The following is a 20,088-nucleotide window of genomic DNA, read 5'->3' as shown; positions in this document are numbered from 1 at the left end:
CAGCTGGGTGTACAGTGCAGTTCAGTTCTGCTCAGTTCTAACCCATCTACCTGGACAGAGTGTCAGGCTCCACAGGTGAAGGGCTCAGTCCCTCACAACTGCCCCACTGTAGACGCCGATCATGAGTGACCTGGGCTTCTGATCAACCGCCTATAAATTGTGGTTCCCACGACCCTCTCCTCCTCGAGCTGGTAATTGTCTAGGACAGCTCACAGAACTCAGGGAAACACTACAATTTACCCGTTTATTATAAAGTGTATTACAAAGGACACAGATGAACAGCCAGGTGAAGAGGTGACCAGGGCAAGGATTGGGGACGGGGGAGGCAGAGCCACCCAGAAGCTCATCACATTTTGTTATGAGTTTTCACACAGTCTGATGTTCACTCCCCTCCCCCCCACCTTGCCGAGGTCGGTGGCTGCACGCTGCAGCCCTCTGATCCTGTGCCCACTTTTCTATCTTGAAAAGTACTCTTGAGAGTAGGGATTGCTTCAAATATTGTTTCAGTATTCCCAAAAGGGCCTGTCGTGGCTGGGCCTCTAAGTAACTCCATAGATATAAGGGGACACGGGGTTATCTTTCTTTCCCACGTACATTACTTTCTCAAAACAGGAAGACAGCCTGGTCTCGAGCACAGCTTTGTTTTGACATGACAGCAGGAGCGCAGGCTTACTGTCCAAAACGATGCAAAATGTCACAACTAGCTGAGGACAAGCTCCCCTTCCCTCTGTTCTCTCTCATTCCCTGCTACTGAAATTTGGTACGTGTCTTTTCAACTGATCTGCTATGAGTATTCACTTGATAAACAATCATATTTTCTCTCCTACATAAAATACATGTATAGCTTTATTTTTGTATGTGTGGACTCACACTGTACAAGTACCCCTAATGTGTATTCAACTTATTTTATCAGTAAGTTTCTCCACATGGCACTAGCGTGCTGCTGCAAGAATGTAAGTCACAGCCTGTCTCAGAGCCTGCAGTGGCTCCCCAGTTCCCTCGAAGGACAGCCAGAGTCCCAGGCCTGCCACCAGGCCCTGAGGAGACCCTCCCGGTCCTCTCCAGCCACTGTCCTCTCTTCCTCTGTCTCATTTCTCTCACGGCTTGCTCTTCTGCCAGCCATGCACATGGCCTTTGCCCCGTCTGTTCCCTCTGCCTGGAGGGTTCTTTCCCAGTTTTCCTCAGGGCCCACTCTCACCTCCTACAAGGCTTAGCTGAAATGTCACCTTCCGGTGAGGTTGACCCGACCACACTATTTCAAGTTGCAACTCCCCACCCCAGCACTCCCAATGCCTTCACCCTGACCTGCCTGCTTTATCTCCTTCATACACTTACAACTTTCAACTTATCAATTCACTTATTATATGTGTGAGTTCCTGCGTGTCCCCTGTTGCCAGCATGGGAATGCCACAAGAGTGGAAATCTTTGTTTTGCTTCTCAGTGTATCCCAAGGAACTAACAGTGCCTGGGTTATACAGGTGTTCAGTAAATATTGGTAAATGTTCTTGAAATCTCATTATTTGCACACACACAATCACTTTATTTGTCTTTGTATTTCTAAGGCCAAATCCAGTACGTGACACATCATAGCTATTGAGTATTTGCTGATTTAATGCTGTTGCATATAAAGTACAGCCAAAAATTCAGGCAAAGAAGGAAGAGTGGGGCCTGGCCAGTTGGCTCAGGTGGTTAGAGCACAGCATTAAAACTCCAAGGCCAAGGGTTCAGATCCTCATACCTGCCAGCTGCCAAAAAAAGAAGGAAGAACGGGAAGGAGAGGGGACAGGGTTCATTGCTAAAGGACAAGGTTGCAGGAAATCGCAGACCACACTTCCAATGAGCGCCGCCTGGTGGTAAAACCGTAGCATCAGGTTCCTGGGTGAAAAACAAGAGATTTAACTGTGTGAATAAGATACAGTCATACTGTTAAAGCCACACCTTAAAATGGCCATGATGAAGGGTTTGCATGTAGATGTCACTTCTTTGTCGTGTGTAAATTCTTTGAGGGCGATGGAAAAGCACATCCTGGGAGAGCTGTTCAGTAGGCGTTAGATAGCGTGAGACTAGTATTCAAATGCTGTTCTCCGAGGAAACCCCAGTTTCCCAACCCTCACTACTGAGGAAGATAATAACAGATAATAATAACAATGACAGGAATCCTTACAGTAAAGTTAGGAGGTGGTCGCTATTTTTTCCCTCTTTTTGTCGCCCTAATTTCATACTAAGTAGGGAAACCGATCATATTTTAATTAAAAGATAGCTCCCCTCTGAGGCTGTGTAGGGCAAAAGCAGCCCTGTATTAATCCCGTCTTATGTTCTATGTTCTGATGCTCTGACAGCTGGGGCCTTACTGACCCTGGAGGGTCTGTCCCTTCCAGGGTGAACTAATTCCTTGAGACTGTGTGCCTCACCCACGCAAACCGACCAGTCCAGAGCCCACACCCGAGCACCTCCTTTATTGAAATCTCACACCCTGGGCCACAATTTACTCGCCCTAATCACTCCAGGGCCAGTCACCAGACAACTTGGGACAGGCCCTGTACCCCAGAACCTGCTGTAATTACTCAAACTAGACAATCTTCAGCCTTCTTTCCCCGCCTTGCTCCTTCCTTTCCGTGGAAACTGCACTAACAGCCCTTGCCCTTGTTTCCCCCACCCCTACTCTGCCTCCTGACCAACCCAGCTGCTTCCCCATGTGGCCCCCATGGCATGGTGTGTCCCCCACTCTTGGGAACTGTGAGTAACAAACTTTATTTTCAATGGCAATCATCTCCTGGTCTGTCATCTTTACCGAATCTTAAATCTTCTATTAATACACTATGTCTTCTAAAAAGCTCCTGTGGGCAAGCAGCCCAGGGAAAGGAGGGGTCCTGCCCCCTTGGAACGATGTCCCCTCTGTCTGTGTCCCCACAGCAGCACAGCCACAGTTATCATGGGCACCTCAGCAGTTCCTCTTCTCCCTCCCACAACCAGAGCCATTCCTGCTACCCTGAAAAAAAATGGGGACCTCCCACACCAAGAGGAGGGGACGGGTGTTCCCAGGCAGGGCCAGCTCTGAGCAGCACCTGGAGCAAGGGGTCTCAGTTCTCTCATGGCCGGAGGGCCTGGTGTGTGCTGAATCACATGAAGTGGAAATCAGAGCATGTTCTCGTAGCAAGAATGTAAGGCGGCACCCATGATTGAGGTGTATTAGGCGAGGTGGTGGATTTCCATGAGGAATCATTAGTGAGAAATTGACATGCAGAAAGTGAGTGTAACATGATCACAGTTCTGTGAACAATTACCATGAACTTTTATATGCATCTGTTTATATGTCAGTATGCAAAAAAATAAGCTCAATTATATGTGTTACTGATGAAGGAGCTAATAAGGGAAGTCAGAGAAGGGGTGAGGAAGGGGCAAGAAGGAAAAGCAAAGTCACTGAAAAACACGTGTGGGACAAGAGAGTACTTATGCTCTACAGAGTAGGATATAAAATGTGGGTTCTGAAGCCAGACTACCTGGTTTAATCCCAGATTCACTACTGACTAGCTCTGTTACAATGGATTAGGTGCTTACCCTCTCTGCCTCAATTTCCTTATCTGTGAAATGGACATTATAATCGTATTCATGTCAGAGTTGTTGAGTGGATCAAATTGGATAGCACACATGTTCACAAAATGTTAGCGAGTATTCATAGCCATTACCAGCGGTCAGTGTCTTCAAGTTTGTATGTCCTGGTACCTCCGTTACCTGTGAGACACATCTGCTAATACAGGTATATTAGTCCATTTCTGTTGCTTATTCCAAAATACCTGGAACTGGGTGACTTATAAGGAAACGAAATTTATTTCTTATAGTTCCAGAGGCTGGGAAGTCCAAAGCCCAGGGAACACATCTGGTGAAGGCTTTGGTGGTGGTGACAGTGACCCAGGGGTCTCAAATGGCAGAAATGGTAGAGCAGAGAGGGAGAGAGACTCTCACATGCACTCCTTTTTAAAGCCCTCAGAACCAGGCCCATGACCACCATTAAACCATTGACTTAATCACCTCTCCGAGGCCCCACCTTTCAATTACCATAACAGGATTTCCCACCCTCTTAACACTGTCACAGTGGGGACCAAGTTTTCAATACCTGGAACTTTGGGGGACACAATTTAAGCTTTAATAAGTTTGGGGGGGACATTCAATCCACAGCAATGGGGGACTGAACAACTCCAGCAACAGGTGTGAGCAGTGCTGAACAGTGCTGGTGTGTCCCATAAATTCTAAGAGCCTAGATTCCCTTTTATACATGCCATGCAGGCCCTTCTGCTAACACAGTTTTCCTTCAAGCAGATCGTGATGTAGTTGACTAGATTTTTGTTTTGCCTTTTGATTTTGTTTCCTTTTTTTAAAACAGCTTTATTAAGCTACAATTTACATGAGATGAAACTCATTCCTTTTAGTGTACAATTCGGTGATTTTTAGTGAATTTACAGAGTGTTCGACCAACATTATGATCTGATTTTATAATTTTTCCATCACCCACAAAAGAAACTGGTGCCATGTACTCACTCCCTCTTCCCCACCCATCCCTCGTCCAGTCACAGGCCCCTCAGGGTCCCAACCAGCCTCCTTATTTGGATCCCCCTAATCCCCTCCTCAGTGAAACATTATAAGCAGTGCCCCATGATGTGCAATTCCTACAGCCAGCTGCCTTTGCCCATTTTCTTTTCTTTCTCTCTTCCTGCTGATTTTAAAATGTTTTTTAAATTGTGAAAATAATAAATGTTCATTGTAAAATACATAAAAGCATGAAGAATTGTAAGGAAGAAAACCCAAATTATCCATAATCAATCCTACCCCTCAATGGAACTACTGTTAACATTTTTAAGTGAATCATGTATGAGTTTTTAATGAAATAGGATCCCTGATAACTTTCCTTGCTCTGAGTCTGCTCTGTCTGAGATTAATATAGCTACTCCCGTTTTCTTTTGATTAGTGTTAGCATGGTATATCTTTTTCCATCTCTTAACTTTTGATCTACAAGTGCCTTTATATTTAAAGTGTTTTTTGTAGACAACATACAAAAAGCTGAGTCTTCTTTTTTGACCCACTCTGACAATCTCTGTTTTTATTTGGTATACTTACTCCATTGATGTTAAAGTGTTAATATCTACCATACTTTTTACTGTTTTCTGTTTGTTGGACTTGTTCACTGTTTCTATTTTTGTCTTCCACGCTTTCTGACTTTTGTGGTTTTAACTGAGCATTTTATATGATTCCATTTTTCTTCTTTCTTAGCATATCAATTATATTTCCTTTTTTACTTTTTAAAATGGTTTTCCTAGAAGAGTTTGCAATATACATTTCCGACTAATCCAAGTCCATTTTCAAATCACACTATACTACAGCATGAGTGGTGCAAGTACCTTATAACAGCAAAATATTTCTAACTCCTCCCTTCCATTCCCTGGTTATTCCTGTCGTTTCATTTACACATAAGCTGTAATCCTAGGTTACATTTTTTATATTATTATTTTGAACAAACTCTTATCTGCTAGATTAATTAAGAATAAGAAACAGAAACATTTTTATTTTAACCATCATTTCTTCTCTAATGCATCCTTATGTAGGTCTGAGTTTCTATGCTACATAATTTTCCTTCTCTCAGAAGAATTTCTTTAACATTTCTTGCAGGGCAGGTTTACTGGCAACAAATTTCCTCAATATTTGTTTGTTTGAGAAAGACTTTATTTCTCCTTGACCTTTGAAGGATAATTTCATGGGATATAGAATTCAAGGTTGATCAGTTTTTTCTTTCAACATTTTAAATATTTCACTTTACTTTTTTCTTGCCTGCATGGTTTCTGAGAAGTTGGACATTGTCTTAGTCTGTTTTGTGCTGCTAAAACAAAATACCATAGACAGAGTAATTTATAAAGGAAAGAAATTTATTTGGCTCACAGTTCTGGAGGCTGGGAAGTCCAAGAGCATGGTGCATCTGTTGAGGGCGTTCATGCTGTGTCACGCTTCGTGCTGTGTCACGCCATGGTGGAAAACAGGAGGGCAAGAGAGTGTGCAAGACAGAGAGGAAAGGGGACCAAACCCATCTTTTTATCAGAAACCCACTCCCACAATAATGGCATTAATCCATTCACGAGGGCAGAGCTCTCATGACCTAATCACTTCTTGAAGGCCTCACCTCTTCATCCTGTCACAATGGTAATAAAATTTCAGCAGTTTTGGAGGGGATATTCAAACCACAGCAAACACAATTCTTATTTTTTTTACTTATAGGAAAGGTGTCTTTTACCTCTGGCTTCTTTCATGATTTTTTTCTTTATCTTTGGTTTTCTGCAGTTTGAATATGTGTAGTTTTTTCTTGTTTGTTTTTTGTTTCTTACATTTATCCTGAGTGGTGTTCTCTGAGCTTCTTGGATCTGTGATTCGGTGTACAGCATTAATGTAGGGAAATTCTCAGTGATTATTGCTTCAAATATTACTTCTGTTTCTTTCTCTGTTTCTTCTCCCTCTGGTATCTCCATTAGGCATATGTTACACCTTTTGTAATTGTCCCACAATTCTCGGATATTCTGTTCCAATTTTTTTGGCAGTGTTTTTTTCTCTCATTTCCATTACAGGGCTTTCGGCCTTTAGCATTTATTTTTTATTTTTTCTTAGTAGAGCCTCATCTCTCTACTTACATTACTCGCCTATTCTTGCCATGTTTGAGTCTGGTTCTGACGCACGCTCTGTTTCCTGAAACTGTGTTTTTTGCCCCTTGGCTTGCCTTGTAATTTTTCTTTGAATCTGGACATTGTTCTCATACTGGTTCCTGTGGAGATTTCTGCTCTGGTTGCCAGGGAGTTTTCTGCTTGGATAAGCTACGATTCCCTGTATCTGCCTGTCTGTCTCTCCAATTTTAGGGGCAACAGTTTGCCCTGTAACCTTACCTCTCTGCCATATGTAAGAGTTGTTTTTTGTTTTTGTTTTTGCTTTTGTTTTTTTCCAGTTTGCTCAGCTTTTTACTTGTTAGAATAGAGTAGTAACCTCCAAGCCCCTTACATGCCTTTCTGGAAACCAAACTGGATGCCCCCTTTGCTCATATCTTAATTCAGTTATGTCTTTTTATTGTTGATTTGTGTTCTTTATATACTTTGGATACAAGTCACTTGTTAGATGTATGATTTGCTAATATTGTCTCCTATTCTGTGGGTTGCTTTTTCTCTAACCCACAAAAGTTTCGAATTTTGATGAAGTTCAAGTTATCTATTTTTTTCTTCTGTTGCTTGTGCTCCAGTGTCATATCCAAGAAACCATTGCTCAGGGTCACAAAGATATACTGCTCTGTTTTATTCTAGGAGTTTTATAGTTTCAGCTCTTACATTTAGGTCTATGATCCATTTTAAGTTAATTCTTGTATCAAGATTGAAAAACGGTCCAACTTCATTCTTCTATGTGTCAATATCCAATTGTCCCAGCACCATTTATTGAAACAACTCTTTTCCCCCACCAAGTTTTCATGGCAACCTTGTCAGAAAATCAATTGACCATAACTGGATTCTCTCTAAATAATTTTTAACTTTCTCTTTTTTTCCATTTCTTGTTCATGTTTTGCTTTCATATTGCACAACAGCTATTCAACACTGTGTTTTCTTCAGTTTCACCTGCAGTTCCATTATGTATTTATTTAGGTTGGCACGATAGAGAAGGAAGGACATTCTGGTTGATTAAATGGGGAAACAGTGAGCACAGTCTCAAAGCAAGAATGCACAGAAGCACCGAAGATCATTTCAGAAAAAATGAGCTGGCCCCGCTGGCTGAAGTGGAGAGAACATTCACAGCATTGTGGTAGCACTGAAATATGTTTGGGTTTTTATTAATGTAATGTGTGAATATTTATTTCAGGCTTTAGATCCCAATTGGTTTCAAAAAACAAAAGCTGACTTCTCTCCTAGGAGTAGCTGAAGCCTCCATGTCAGGATCATTTCAAGAAGGTTGAAGGAGCATATTTCATCAGGCTTGGCACAAAGCCCCTGATGCCCTCTGTACCCAGCCACAGGAAGGCAGAGAGACAAAACTCACCACCACGGAGCTCAACAAGCTGCGCACACACTAATGTCAATAAGCATCTAAACCTTGGCAAATTTGCTTTTTTTTGTTGTTTGTTTGGTTGGTGGGGGTTTTTTGTTTGTTTGTTTGTTTTCTTTCTCCCATGTTCTTTTGCAACCCAGTAATGCAGGACTTGTGAGCTCCCAATGGGCTCCCAACTTTAAACACATTAAACATCCTGAAAGACTATATATTTCCTCAAGAACCTAAAAACAGACCAAATGTATTTTGCTGTGAACATTCTGTAGAGACAATACAAGGTGGAAGCTTGGGTTGTTTTTTGTTTGTCTGTTTTGTGAGAAGAATCCTTATGTGAAGGAAGGGTAAAGAGCACAGGAATCCAGCCGCTCTGGAGGCTCCTTTCTCTCCACTAAGGGTCCATTAAAAGGAGCAAACTGACACCCACCAGGGGCATCGCAGGGGCTGTGTTTGTTGTCCCCACACCCTGGGAATAGGTTTTTGCCGAGGGGCCACTGCTGGGTCCCTGAGACGCAGAGCAGTGCAGGGGCCTTGGAGGAGAACTCCCAAAGTCACCATCATCATGACAGTCAGCACCTTCCCCTCCTGCTCTTCGTCACCAGCGCCACGTACAGGTCGTCACACAGCAGATGTGAGTGGCTGTCATGGGAAGGCACGTGAGTCCTGCTGCAGACCTTCCCTCCGTCCTCTTCTGCTTCAGCCTTGGTGGCTGGAACCTGTTCCTAGTGATTCCAGCACACGCTGTGTCTTTTTCTTTGCTGTCTTTCATTTCCTGAACATAACGGAAGCATGTGCATGGGCTGGGGACGAGGTGTTGGGCCCAGCGAGCAGTGGGTCTTACTAACAGGCCAGTCTGATACTCCGAGGAGCGTCGCCTTCCAGAGGGCAGCTCCCCACTCTGTGGGGCATGCACAGGGGGACACAGAATCCAATGCATCCGTGTCCACGAGTCTGGAGGCGGGGGCATCCACAGTCCAGGGGCTCATGTGATGAGGGCCTTCTGGGCGGGACTCTCTGCAGAGCCCTGTGGCCACCAGCTTGTCACATGGCGAGAACTGAAACATGCTTCGCAAATGGCGGGAAAGTGTTACAAGCAGATCGTGAATCGTCTTTTTAAGTCTGGTCCAGAAGTTTATATTTTCAAAGTAATAAGGAGCAACTCTGAAGCATGAATTAATGGGTGATAAAGAGGTGATTTAGGGCAGGTTACAAAAAGGATAACACGGGGTAAAGAGGTACCTGCAACAGTCCAAGGCTGAAGACAATCAGCCTTGTTATTAGAGTCATTTCAGTACATTTAGAAAGAACAGGAAAGTTGTTTTTGTTTTTGTTTTTTATCAGTTTCCAAATGTGGGGGAGGGGTGGTTAATAGTTGAGACAGAAAAATGAGGACCGTAAAACTACGTTAGAGTCGGTGGTGAAGAACTCATCACTTCCTTCAAGAATTCCATTTTAGCTCATCAGCCAGGGTGGAGGCTGAATGTTATTATATTGAAGGTTACATCATGAGAATATAAAGATAGCAAGGACAGGGTAAAGAAGAGGTGGACGTGCAGAGTTAGTGGTAGGACCAGAGTTAGGAAACGTTGTAATCTCCCCCCAAATGCAAGAGACGTTCCATGTTTGTAAAGAAAGGAAGTGGCCCCTGGGGAGCATGAGACTGAAGATAAGAGAACATAAAGAAGCAAGAAGGAGGGTGGGGAGGGGTCGGTGGGAGGGCAGGAGGGGTGCTCCCCCAGGCTCAGGAGGAGGACAGGAGAGAGGGGGACTGGATGTGAGACGAGCAGAGAGGACGCCTCCTTGTGCACGGGAGGCCGGGGGGAGGGTGGGTGCAGATGTGAACAAAGCAGGGGGGGCCAGGGCAGGGCTGTGGGATGCCCCGACTCTTCTCAGTAACGTTGGAGTTTCCTGTGGGAATCCCTGGGACTAACAAGGGGTGGTTAGAAGTGCTGAGGAGCCCCTGCAAGAGTCCACTCAAGGTGCATGAACCTGGACTGGCCCATGACTATGTTCTCATGACTTCTCCGGGAATCCTCTCCACGAGAGGCTACACCAAAGAGCTGATGGAGGTCGAGGCATTGGCATGGCTCAAGCAAAGGGCCTGAGGTTAACAGTATGTAAGTGACGTCACCGTTAATGTGTATAAACGCATCTCTGGCAAACAATCTGTTTCAGCATCAGGATCCTGCACTTCAGTGGAAGAGAGACGGACCCATCTACAGCTCAGCAAAAAGGATCAGCAAGAATCTAAACTTCCTGGTGCCCCACTCTCCACCAATCCATTGTAATGAGGTGAGAACATATTGCTCAGGTATGGCTTTGAAGAATGTAGACAGAGGGGCAAGATTGGTCATTGAAGCTGAAGTCATTTAGTTGAGCTGGCACCACTGTGTGCATGAGTGAGTGTGTGTGTGCATGAGTGAGTGTGTGTGTGTGCATGAGTGTGTGTGTGTGCGTGCATGTGTATGCGTGTGTGTGTGCACATGCTCATGAGTGTGCGTGTGCACATGTGTGTGTGCGTGTGTGTGTGCACATGCTTACACACGGACAGATAGAGATGAAACCCTAGATGATGGGGTTTGCTACTCTTCTTGGGAAGGGGAAAGACGTAATCGTGTTTGCTTCATCCCAAATACCAAATGAGTGTTTTTGGTTCATCTCAGACACTCGTCCCAGTGACCACAGCTACCAGTCAAGATACAGTGGTGCCCAGAAGTACATTTCCCCTCTGTACCTCTCTTACCTACCCATAGAGGTTTCAGTGGAATAACTTAAAGCAAGAATGTGAAGTGTTGTGGTGTTTATCTGTATTTATTGCTATACAACAATCCACCTGACACTTAGTGGTTTGAAAGAGCAGTCATGTATTGCTTGTCATAATTTTAGAATTGGCTGGCTCAGGTGGTTCTTCTCCATCTGGGATCAGCTGGGTCACTCATGCCTTTGTGGTCCTGGAGGCTCAGTGTTTTAGTCCGTTTTGTGTTGCTATAACAGAATACCTGAGACTGGGTAACTTATAAAGAACAGAGGTTTACTTGGCTTACGATTCTGGGACAGCTGCATCTGGCACGGGCCTCGGGCTGCTTCTACTCATGGCAGAAAGTGCCAGGCAGCTGGTGGGTACAAGCAGATCACATGGCAAGAGGAAGCAAGAGAGAGAGAAGGTACCAGGGTCTTTTAAACAACCAGCTCTCATGGGAACTAATAGAGCTAGAACTCACTCACTACCCTCCCCTCCCCCAGGGAGAGCATTAATCCATTCATGAGGGATCTGCGCCCATGACTCAGTCAGTTTCCAACACTGCCACACTGGGGATCAAATTTCCACACGAGTTTTGGAAGGGATGACACATCCAGACTCCATCATTCAGCTAGGGCTGTGTGAACCAGGATGGCCTCACATGCACAGCAGGCCTTGGTGCTGCTGTCAACTCCATGTGGTCCCTCCAGAGGGTGGCCAGACCTCTTCCCAGGGCTCAGGCTCCCAAGAATGTGACATAAAGCTGCAAAGCCTCCCAAGTCCCAGGCTGTGGCATTCATACTGTGTCACTTACATGATGACACATGCTGTTGGTCAAAAGCCAGCCCAGCATCAAATGTGGGAGCAAACTGAACTGCCATTTATTGACGAGGTGAATTATAAAGATTCTGTGGCTATTTTTAATCCCTCATAAAGGGATTAAACAAAATCCCATCTGTGAAATGCCTGGTAGTGTGTCTGGCAAAAAGCAAATTTTTTCAAAATGTTCATTGTTTTGTTCTTATTGTCACTATTCTTTTTCTCCTGAATGAAAAACACTTCCCTGGGTAAGGAGGTAAGTGAGTTCTTCTTTAGATAACTGAAAATTGGTCAAAATATGTAATACAAAAGAAAAAACTCACATAGTGTTCTTTGAACTGGTATTAAACCTGAACACACATACTGTGTAAAAATTTGGGGTGCTTCAGAGAAAATCTTTGGTTGAAACGTGATCAATTTGGCATACCTAGACGAAGGACAAGGCAAAAGAAAAATTTTAATGGTATAAAATTTTTAAAGTGTCCCACTCACAAAGTTCTGAAGACCTATAAAGTGTTACCCCTGGACTTCCAGTCAAGATGGCAGAATAGACGGTCCCCAGCATCACTCTTTCCCACAAATCAACTAATTTACAACTATTAAAAAGCAACATCAGCCAAGCTGGGGCCACTAGAGCTCAGGGGAAGAGGTGGAGAGACTTCTGGAGTGCGTGAAGGTGGGAGAAGCCATGATGAGGAAAAGAAAAAACAACTTGAACCATTTTGAGGCCCGGCTGTGTCCAGACTGGAGCTGCTGAGCACATGGAGCAGGAGATGGCAGAAGCCGCAGCTGTGCCCTTTACATGAAGTTGCTTGGAGGCAGCAGGGGAGAAGAGGGCCTTGGTGGCCCCCAGGCCAGCAGGACCACTAACAGGGTTCCTGTGGACCCATATAGGAGCAAGAGGCCACAACAACTGAACAAAAGGAGCCACTCAGAGGTTGGTGAGTCATTGCAAGGGACCAGAGCATGGTCCATCCCATGGGAAGTGTTTGCAGCATGAGTGGTGGCGGGGGGGGCGACAGGCCACCAGGAGAACACTGGGGCACAGCAAGGACAGCTGGTCTGCCCCCCAGTCAGCATAGGACAACTCAGTGGAGACTGGTCAGGAATATAGAATTGCAGGAGGTGCAGTTTGCTGAAAAGACTCAAGCCCAGACCAGAGTTTCTACACAACCCAGGTGCACTGGATTTCACTAAACCTGGAAGTCCTATAAAGTCAACCATTAAAACCTGATCTGCACAAAAAGCCTTCCCCAGGGAATCAGCAGCAAAGCAGCAATTTAGCTCAACCACAGAGCTCAAACGCTGGTCCCCACAGAAGTCCCCTCACTTTAGAAGTAAGCAAAGGACAACAAATTAGTTCCAGCACAGAGTTTAAGTGGTGGGAGCAGCAAATAATGCAACACAGAACTGAAAGAAAAAACAGAGTACCCATAACCAGAGACAAAGTTTGATATTAACTAGTAAATGTCTCATTTCACCAAAAAACACCTATAACACCTAGAGGGACTGGAAGTCGCCTGGGCTACCAAGCCAGCAACGGGGACAACCAGGCACACTGCCAGCACCACAGGGTCTGCTGGGGGCCCTGAGGTATGGAGCCAGAGACTGGACCCTCTGCCCACAACCAGGCACACCACCATTGCTACCACCAACTAGGTAAGGGGCATGCCAAAAACATCACCTCCATGTGGGTGGCCCATCACAGCCACCACAATAGCCACAGCTGCCACAAAAGCAGCTAGATGCCACAACCACCACGCAGATGGTCCACTGGAGTGCATTGACACAAGGAGAGTCACTAGCAGAGACCAAAGAAAAGAAAGGATGTCTCTCTCCATGAAGCCCATTCCAGAGTGACAGAAGCATCTGCTCTATGACAATATTGGGGGACCCAGCATTGGACAGATCACTTAGGCAACAAATCATCAGAGTAACCATTATTCTTTCAGAAGGAGAGAAGAAATCCAGGGTAAATAGAGGAAGGAGGGGGGAGGGAGAGGGGGATGGGGAGAGACTGGAAAAGGGGCATAAAGAATAAGTATGATGTGTAACAATATATATGCTAGTAATATTGATTTGATCAACACATGTCAACATTGAACCCCAAAAATATGTATAATCAATTATGATTCAATAAAAATTTTAAAAAATAAAAAATAAAATAAATAAAATACTCAAGGCCTGGACAAGGCAAAAAAAAAAAAAAAAAAAGTGTTACCCCTGCCTTTGAATTTTATCTGATCTTTTTTTTTTTTTCTTTTGCTGCTGGCCAGTACAGAGATCCGAACCCTTGACCTCAGTGTTATAAGACCATGCTCTAACCAACTGAGATAACCAGCCCTTTTTCTGATTTTTGATCTTTGATTTTCGTCTTTTCCTACATTGCTTTTTCAGGAATTAGAGAATAAAATCCCAGAACAATGTTCCTCATTAGAGACGTGCATCCGCCTGGAGACAGCAGGACAGCAGCGCCTCCTGGCTGTTCAGTATGTACCTGCAGCCCCACAGTGTCATACGCAGGAAATTACATTCAGGTGTCCTAAGAGTCCAAACTATTGAATACGGAGTGACATACCTGAGAGCCATAAGGAACAACAGAGGTCCACTTCAGTGGCTTAATTTTTTTCTCTATAGCAAAATGTAGCTCTTCCAAGGGCAGGTGAGCCTGAGGCCTGAGAGTTCCCGACAGTGGTAACTGAGCCACTGGCCAACTTCAGCTCACTTTCTGCTTGTCGCTCTTGCAATAGAATCAACTAGAATTAAAAGGAAAATCTGTATTGGGCTAATGACTCAAATTTTGGCTCTAATCTGAGACTATGGCTATGGCCTAAGATCGTCTTAGGAATGATGGGGTTTGTAGACCGGATGCTCTAAAAAATAAGATTTGTTCCTTCAGTATAGGAGCTTACAAGGGGAAGGGAACTCTGAGGAATCATTTATTGTTTTTCCCACCAATAGCTATTGCCAGATTCCTCATGAATGTAACCATTTGCTTTGGTAAATATCCAGTGAACAACAACTGTTCCAGACTCCTTTGCACTCCTGAACATTCTGGGCTCTTTAGAAACCCATGTCTAAAGGATGAAGCTTTCATATCTAAATGATCTGGCCCCCTTTCTTCCTTAAAATAAATGTAGCATTATTCAGAACAAGCAAAGACCACCCCCCACCCCCACCAGCTGTCTCTCTCCATGGTCACTCAGAATTTTAGAGTTGGAAAGATTTTTGCATCCAAGTCTAACAGGCTCATTGTGCACCAAAAAGTTTAAGTGACATGTCTAAATAATACATCTTTGGGGGACTGAATCTGACCTTTGTCCTTCTGTATTTCACATCACTACAATTGACTTGGTTTAGTTAGACAAAGATATCTTCCAAAGATAAATGCCTCTGTCTTCATGGTTATTTGTTATCCTGGTTGTTTTAGGGTTGGTGGGTCTGCTGGACTCTTACATTATCATCAGTCTCATGACTTCCCACTTTTTCCACACAGCTGCCAGAATTATATGCATGTGTTGAGGAATTTAATAAGGAGAGCAAGAAATCAAATCTCCTAAAAATTCAGGATATTTCACTTAATGAGGCACAGAAAATGCTCGCTAAAAACCTGGACGCCATGTCACTCATCAGTGGAACTGGTGTGAAGAGACAAGATCCCCAACCTGTCTTCACGTGCACAGTGGTTAGAAAAGAGGACCAGAAGCCAGAGTCCATGGCGGAGGTCCTGCACCACAGTCTGCTGACCAGCTCATTGTCCCCCAGGGAGAGGCTCTCCAGGTCCCAGCAGAGACTGTCCCAGTGTGGGATCCATCCACCCACGCACACTTTCCCTTATGAGATCCTCATCGACCACTCGAATGCGCTGTCACTGGTTGCCATGTGGAAGAAGATTCAGAACATCAAAATAATGTGCAGGCTAGGCCTTCCCATTGCCTCCCCCCAAAAGTTTGTCTTTAGAGAAAAAGTTCCTACCTACTTCTTAAGGGAACAAGGTAATCTAAACAAATGAGGCCACGAGGGAGAAAATGAGTGGAAATCTAATTGCAAATGTATGCAGATTTCTAGAGCAGAAATAGTCAAATACTGACCCATGGAAATCTTGCAGTCCGGGGGTTCATGGCTGCTGCTCCTGCTGCCTGCAGTCATGATAAAATGTAGAACAGAGAATCAAAGAGTCCAGGGTCAAGTCCCAGACTCACTCCCGAAAAGGCGTGCTATTTAGGCATGCAATTTAAACTCTGCTTTACAAAACAGGCTGCTGGACTTGAACTTTAAAGCACCCATAACTGTTTCCCATTACATGAAGTTAGTTCTGAGTATTATCTTTTTTAAGTGTCTTGGCTTTGCTGCAATTAATGGGGTATTTTAGAGATTTTTTTCACAAACTTTTACCTTTATTGCTACATCTCTATCCAATAGGGCTTTCAACAGAGACCACAAACAACAGGAGGAAAATTCTCTCCTCATTTCTGATTCTTTAATATACAGGTGCCCATAAAAGGCCAAAGACCACACAGAGAAAGTTAAAACTATATAAAACATATGATGCTGTTTTAATAAGAAGGGAGCATCTTACACTTCAGGTCTCCATTTTTCTTATGTAATTTGAGAGAGGTAATAGTTCATTCTCTGTAGATATAAAAGTAGATTAAATCAATATTTGAGTCCCTCAAATATTGACGTAGGTTCTGATTCAAGTTAAGACCATTTGCACAGCAAATATTTTGATACCACCATTTTTTAAAAAATTTATGACACATCTTCATGAGGCACAGAGCTGACCGTCAGCACCTGTGCCCAAGATATGAGGGTCAGATCAATACTATCAGCATGCCCACCACCTCGACTTGCGAGCACTCCCCGTGTCCCCACCCAACCTCTCACCAATCCCCTTCCCTCTACCCCCACCGCCCCCTGGCAGCCCTAGGTCTGTTCTCTCCCTCTGCAAGTCCAACACACCACTGTGGTCTTTTTTTCCTTCCTTTCTCTCTTAGCTCCCCCTTATAAGTAAGGACATGTGGTATTTATCTTTCTGTTCCTGGTTTATTTTGCTTTAACGTAATTTTCTCCAAGCTCATCCATGTTGCAGTGACTGGCAGAATTGCATTCTTTTTTATGGCAGAGTAGTATTCCGTTGTGTATACATACCATGTATTCCTTATCCAGCCATCCTTAAATGGACATTTAGATTGGTTCTAACGCTTGGCTGTTATAAATAGACCTGCGATGAACATGGGAAAGCAAGTATCCCTTCAACATGGTGATTTCCATTCCTTTGGATATATACCTAGTAGTGAGATTGCTGGATCACATGGCAGTTCTATCTGTAGTTGAGAAACCTCCGTACTGTTTCACATAGTGGCTGCACTAGTTTACAGTCCCACCAACAGTGTAGGAGGGATCCCCTTTCTCTGCATCCTCACCAGCATTTGTTATTCTCCATCTTTTTGATTACAGCCAGTCTAACTGGGATGAGATGATATCTCAATGTGGTTTTAATTTGCATTTCCCTGATGACTAGTGATGTTGAGCATTTTTTCAAGTACCCATTAGCTATTTGTACATCTTTCTTTGAAAAATGTCTATTCAGCTCCTTTGTCCATTTTTGTTTTGCTTTGTTTTTTACTGTATGGTTGTTTGAGTTCCTTGTATATTCTGGATATTAATTCCTTGTTGAATGTATAGTTTGCAAATATTTTCCATTCTGTAGGTTGTCTTTTCACTCTGTTGATTGTTTCCTTTGATGTGACATCACCATTTTTAAATTAAAAGCTGTGGGAGAGACAGAAGGAACAGATAGAAAGGAATAGGTTGACTACTCTGAGCACATTTGGTCCAAGGAGCTGAAAGAGTCTTTGTCGTAACTCCCTACATTGATGTTTTGCCAGATTCTAATGCAGTTTTCAAATTGCCTGGATAGAGTCATACTTTGTGTGTTTTGGAACATAGGCAGAGGTAAACATTAGGGAATGGCCTAGGTCACCCACCAAAGCACACAAATAAAGTCTGGGACCAGAGAGGAAAAAGCATGGAAGGAGTTGAGAGGCAACTAGAAGAACTGGCTGAAAGCCCACAGAGGAAGGGCTTTGACTGTCTGATAGGTCTTCAACTTTTCTGACTTTGCCACCCATGAGGGCCAAGGTTGTCTTTCTAACACACGTGTTGCCTGCTGTCTACCTAACTCTTGGCGGTCCTGATGTGGCTTTCCAGACTCTGTGTTGGAATCTCTTCTCTGCCTCCATGATGTCATTTACTGGCACCATAGAGGTAAATGTCTGGGACATGTCCTGTCTCTTCAAAGAAAACGCATGGAGCCAGCTAGGCATCTATATGAGGGAGATCCAGCATTTCCTGAGGTTTAATTGGTGCAGAATTGCCACAGTTCATCTTCTACTCAGTCCGGAAGAACGCTAGGACCCCCGGGATAGTCTGGGCCCATCCCCACCAGCAGCAGCACCAGCACCAGCACCAGCACAGGGGAGCATCAGGAGTGGTGTCACCACCTGCCCTTCTCTCACATGAGGTCGTCTTTCTCAAGCTAAACTCTGGAGGATCCTGTAAGTTAGGAACGTGTTTGACCAAAAATCACAGAGAAACCAAATAGGGGTTACTTTTCTTGTATAATTAGAAGCCTCAAGGTAGGCAGACAGGGCTGGAGCCGTGCTTTGGATGTCTCTGTTTTGTGTGTGGCTTTTGTCTTCATGTCCTAAGGACATCTCCTTCACCGCCGGGCACTCTGGCCACATTCTGGGCAGGAAGAGGCGGGGAAGGATGAAGGGCCATATTGGCTACTGCATCCTTCTTTAGTAGAGGAGCAGGGTGTTTTTCAGAGCACTGCTCCTCAGGGACACACCTCGCTGGCCACAGCTGTGTCCAACAGTGGTGCCTCCTTGTGAGGAAGGCTGGTGAGCAGAGTGCCTGGCTCCTGCCCACTGCAGTAGAGGAAGGCAGAAGGACATTGCAGTGGGCATGGAGTGGGCCACCCTACAGCATCTACCACAGACCATGACTCAAAGCTCTTCCGTTACCAAATCATCAGCTCTATGGCGTTCTCTTGCCAAATATCTGCTTCCTTCCTTCTACCACCACCTCTTGTTATGCCAGGCCTGTGAAGATCTTGTCAAAATCCCTGAAACTTGGCGACTGGCCCTAGGGACAGACTGTGGAACAGCACAGCCAGCCCCAGTGTCTGTCCCACTGGGAAGGAATGAACTGGAGGAACAGTCCCTGTGTCCTGCATCAGCACGTGCAGGACACACAGGCTTCCTACCAGGCTGACTCGGGGACACCGGGCCCTTCCAAACACAGGGCCAGAAGCCGCACTGGGGCAGCGACAGTGTCTGCTTCAGTGTCACCACACAGGGAGGAGCGTAAGGTCAGCACGAGGACAGAGCAGCCCTCCCGCTTGGCTGCTGGGGCCCTCTGCGTGTCCTCACGGTCCTCGTGCTCATCTCCTGGGCTCTTCAGGCCCTGGTTTCACACTCAAGCTCCTGCCTCCAGCCTTGCTCCTTTGTGGTTGCTGTTTGTCTGTTTGTTTTTAGCTTGACACCATATCGAGTCAGGAAAGGAACTGAGGGGAGGGACAGGGAAACGGCTGCTGAGCAGGGGACTGTGCAGTACATCCCACGCTGGCAGGGGTTGGAGCTGCTGGCAACGCTCCAGCCGTAGGTCCTGAAAGAGTCGGGCTGCTGGTAACACCAAGGCCCAGGATTCAGTCCCCATACCGGCCAGCCACTAAAGAGAGAGAGAGAGGAAAAAAACAGTCAAATTCTAGCTAAGCCACTGTCCTTTTATACCCAGGGCTTACACCAGCATCTTGGAAAAAATGACACTAACAATCTCTGTATCTGTGTAGTTCTGGTCACTCTTCCCCCCTATTTTAACCCGTCATTCATCCTCTTCGCCCTGGTGACCTCCATGTCCTGCAGTCTCTGCATCTGCACACGCCCTTAGCATCTAAGCGCCGGAAGAGACACTCCCTCTACCTGCCCCAGCCCTGCAGGGTCCACTCCTGCTGGCCAGCCGGCCCCACCCAGTTTCCCACACAGGGGAGAGCTTCAGATGAGATGAACACCACAGGCCCCGGTAGTTTATGAAGCTTCAGAACCAGCTTTTTGCCAGAAGGGAGGAGACAGGCTCATCAAAGTTCTATTTTGTCCACGAGGCATCTCTGAGTCACTGAAGGTCGCATGACAACACCGTGTGATTCTTTGAAAATATGATTCCTTTCAGAAAAACAGTTCATGGATCTAAGGGACCTGGAATGGCGTTATTATAAGGGGCTTGTGAAGTGGAAGGACACGACCGTGGTTCCACTCGTGGACATAAACTACGACACCGAGAGGAGATTTGTAGAGAGCCAGGACATGCCCGATGTTATTTCCCCCCCTATAGTTCGTAAGTCTTTGGTCATTTATCCTCAAATTGATTACCAAAAAGAAGGAACTTATTCTCTGCAATGGAATATGTAG

The 20,088-nt window shown here is 45.0% G+C and overlaps 1 protein-coding gene across 1 annotated transcript; it reads left to right on the top strand.

Annotated features, from left to right (window-relative positions):
* The first annotated feature begins 9,128 nt into the window (after positions 1 to 9,128).
* C16H9orf153 (chromosome 16 C9orf153 homolog) lies at positions 9,129 to 20,088 on the top strand. The gene is made up of 5 exons (XM_063080401.1): positions 9,129 to 9,200; positions 10,231 to 10,347; positions 14,012 to 14,107; positions 15,111 to 15,609; positions 19,850 to 20,088. Exons 1-5 carry the CDS (start codon positions 9,129 to 9,131, stop codon positions 20,086 to 20,088), a joined length of 1,023 nt encoding a protein of 340 aa, XP_062936471.1.

The sequence above is a fragment of the Cynocephalus volans genome, chromosome 16, assembly GCF_027409185.1.
Source record: "Cynocephalus volans isolate mCynVol1 chromosome 16, mCynVol1.pri, whole genome shotgun sequence".
In the NCBI taxonomy this organism is placed as follows: domain Eukaryota; kingdom Metazoa; phylum Chordata; class Mammalia; order Dermoptera; family Cynocephalidae; genus Cynocephalus; species Cynocephalus volans.
Note: the sequence above shows the minus strand (reverse complement) of the source record. Positions and strands in the feature narration are given on the sequence as shown.

Bases quoted from the DNA above. Each gene is read 5' to 3' on its own strand.
- C16H9orf153 (XM_063080401.1), top strand. From the start codon at position 9,129: ATGGCGGGAAAGTGTTACAAGCAGATCGTGAATCGTCTTTTTAAGTCT. The intron at 14,108-15,110 runs GTACCTGCAGCC...TTTTCCACACAG, and splicing joins GCCTCCTGGCTGTTCAGTAT to CTGCCAGAATTATATGCATG. The intron at 15,610-19,849 runs GTAATCTAAACA...GATTCCTTTCAG, and splicing joins CTACTTCTTAAGGGAACAAG to AAAAACAGTTCATGGATCTA.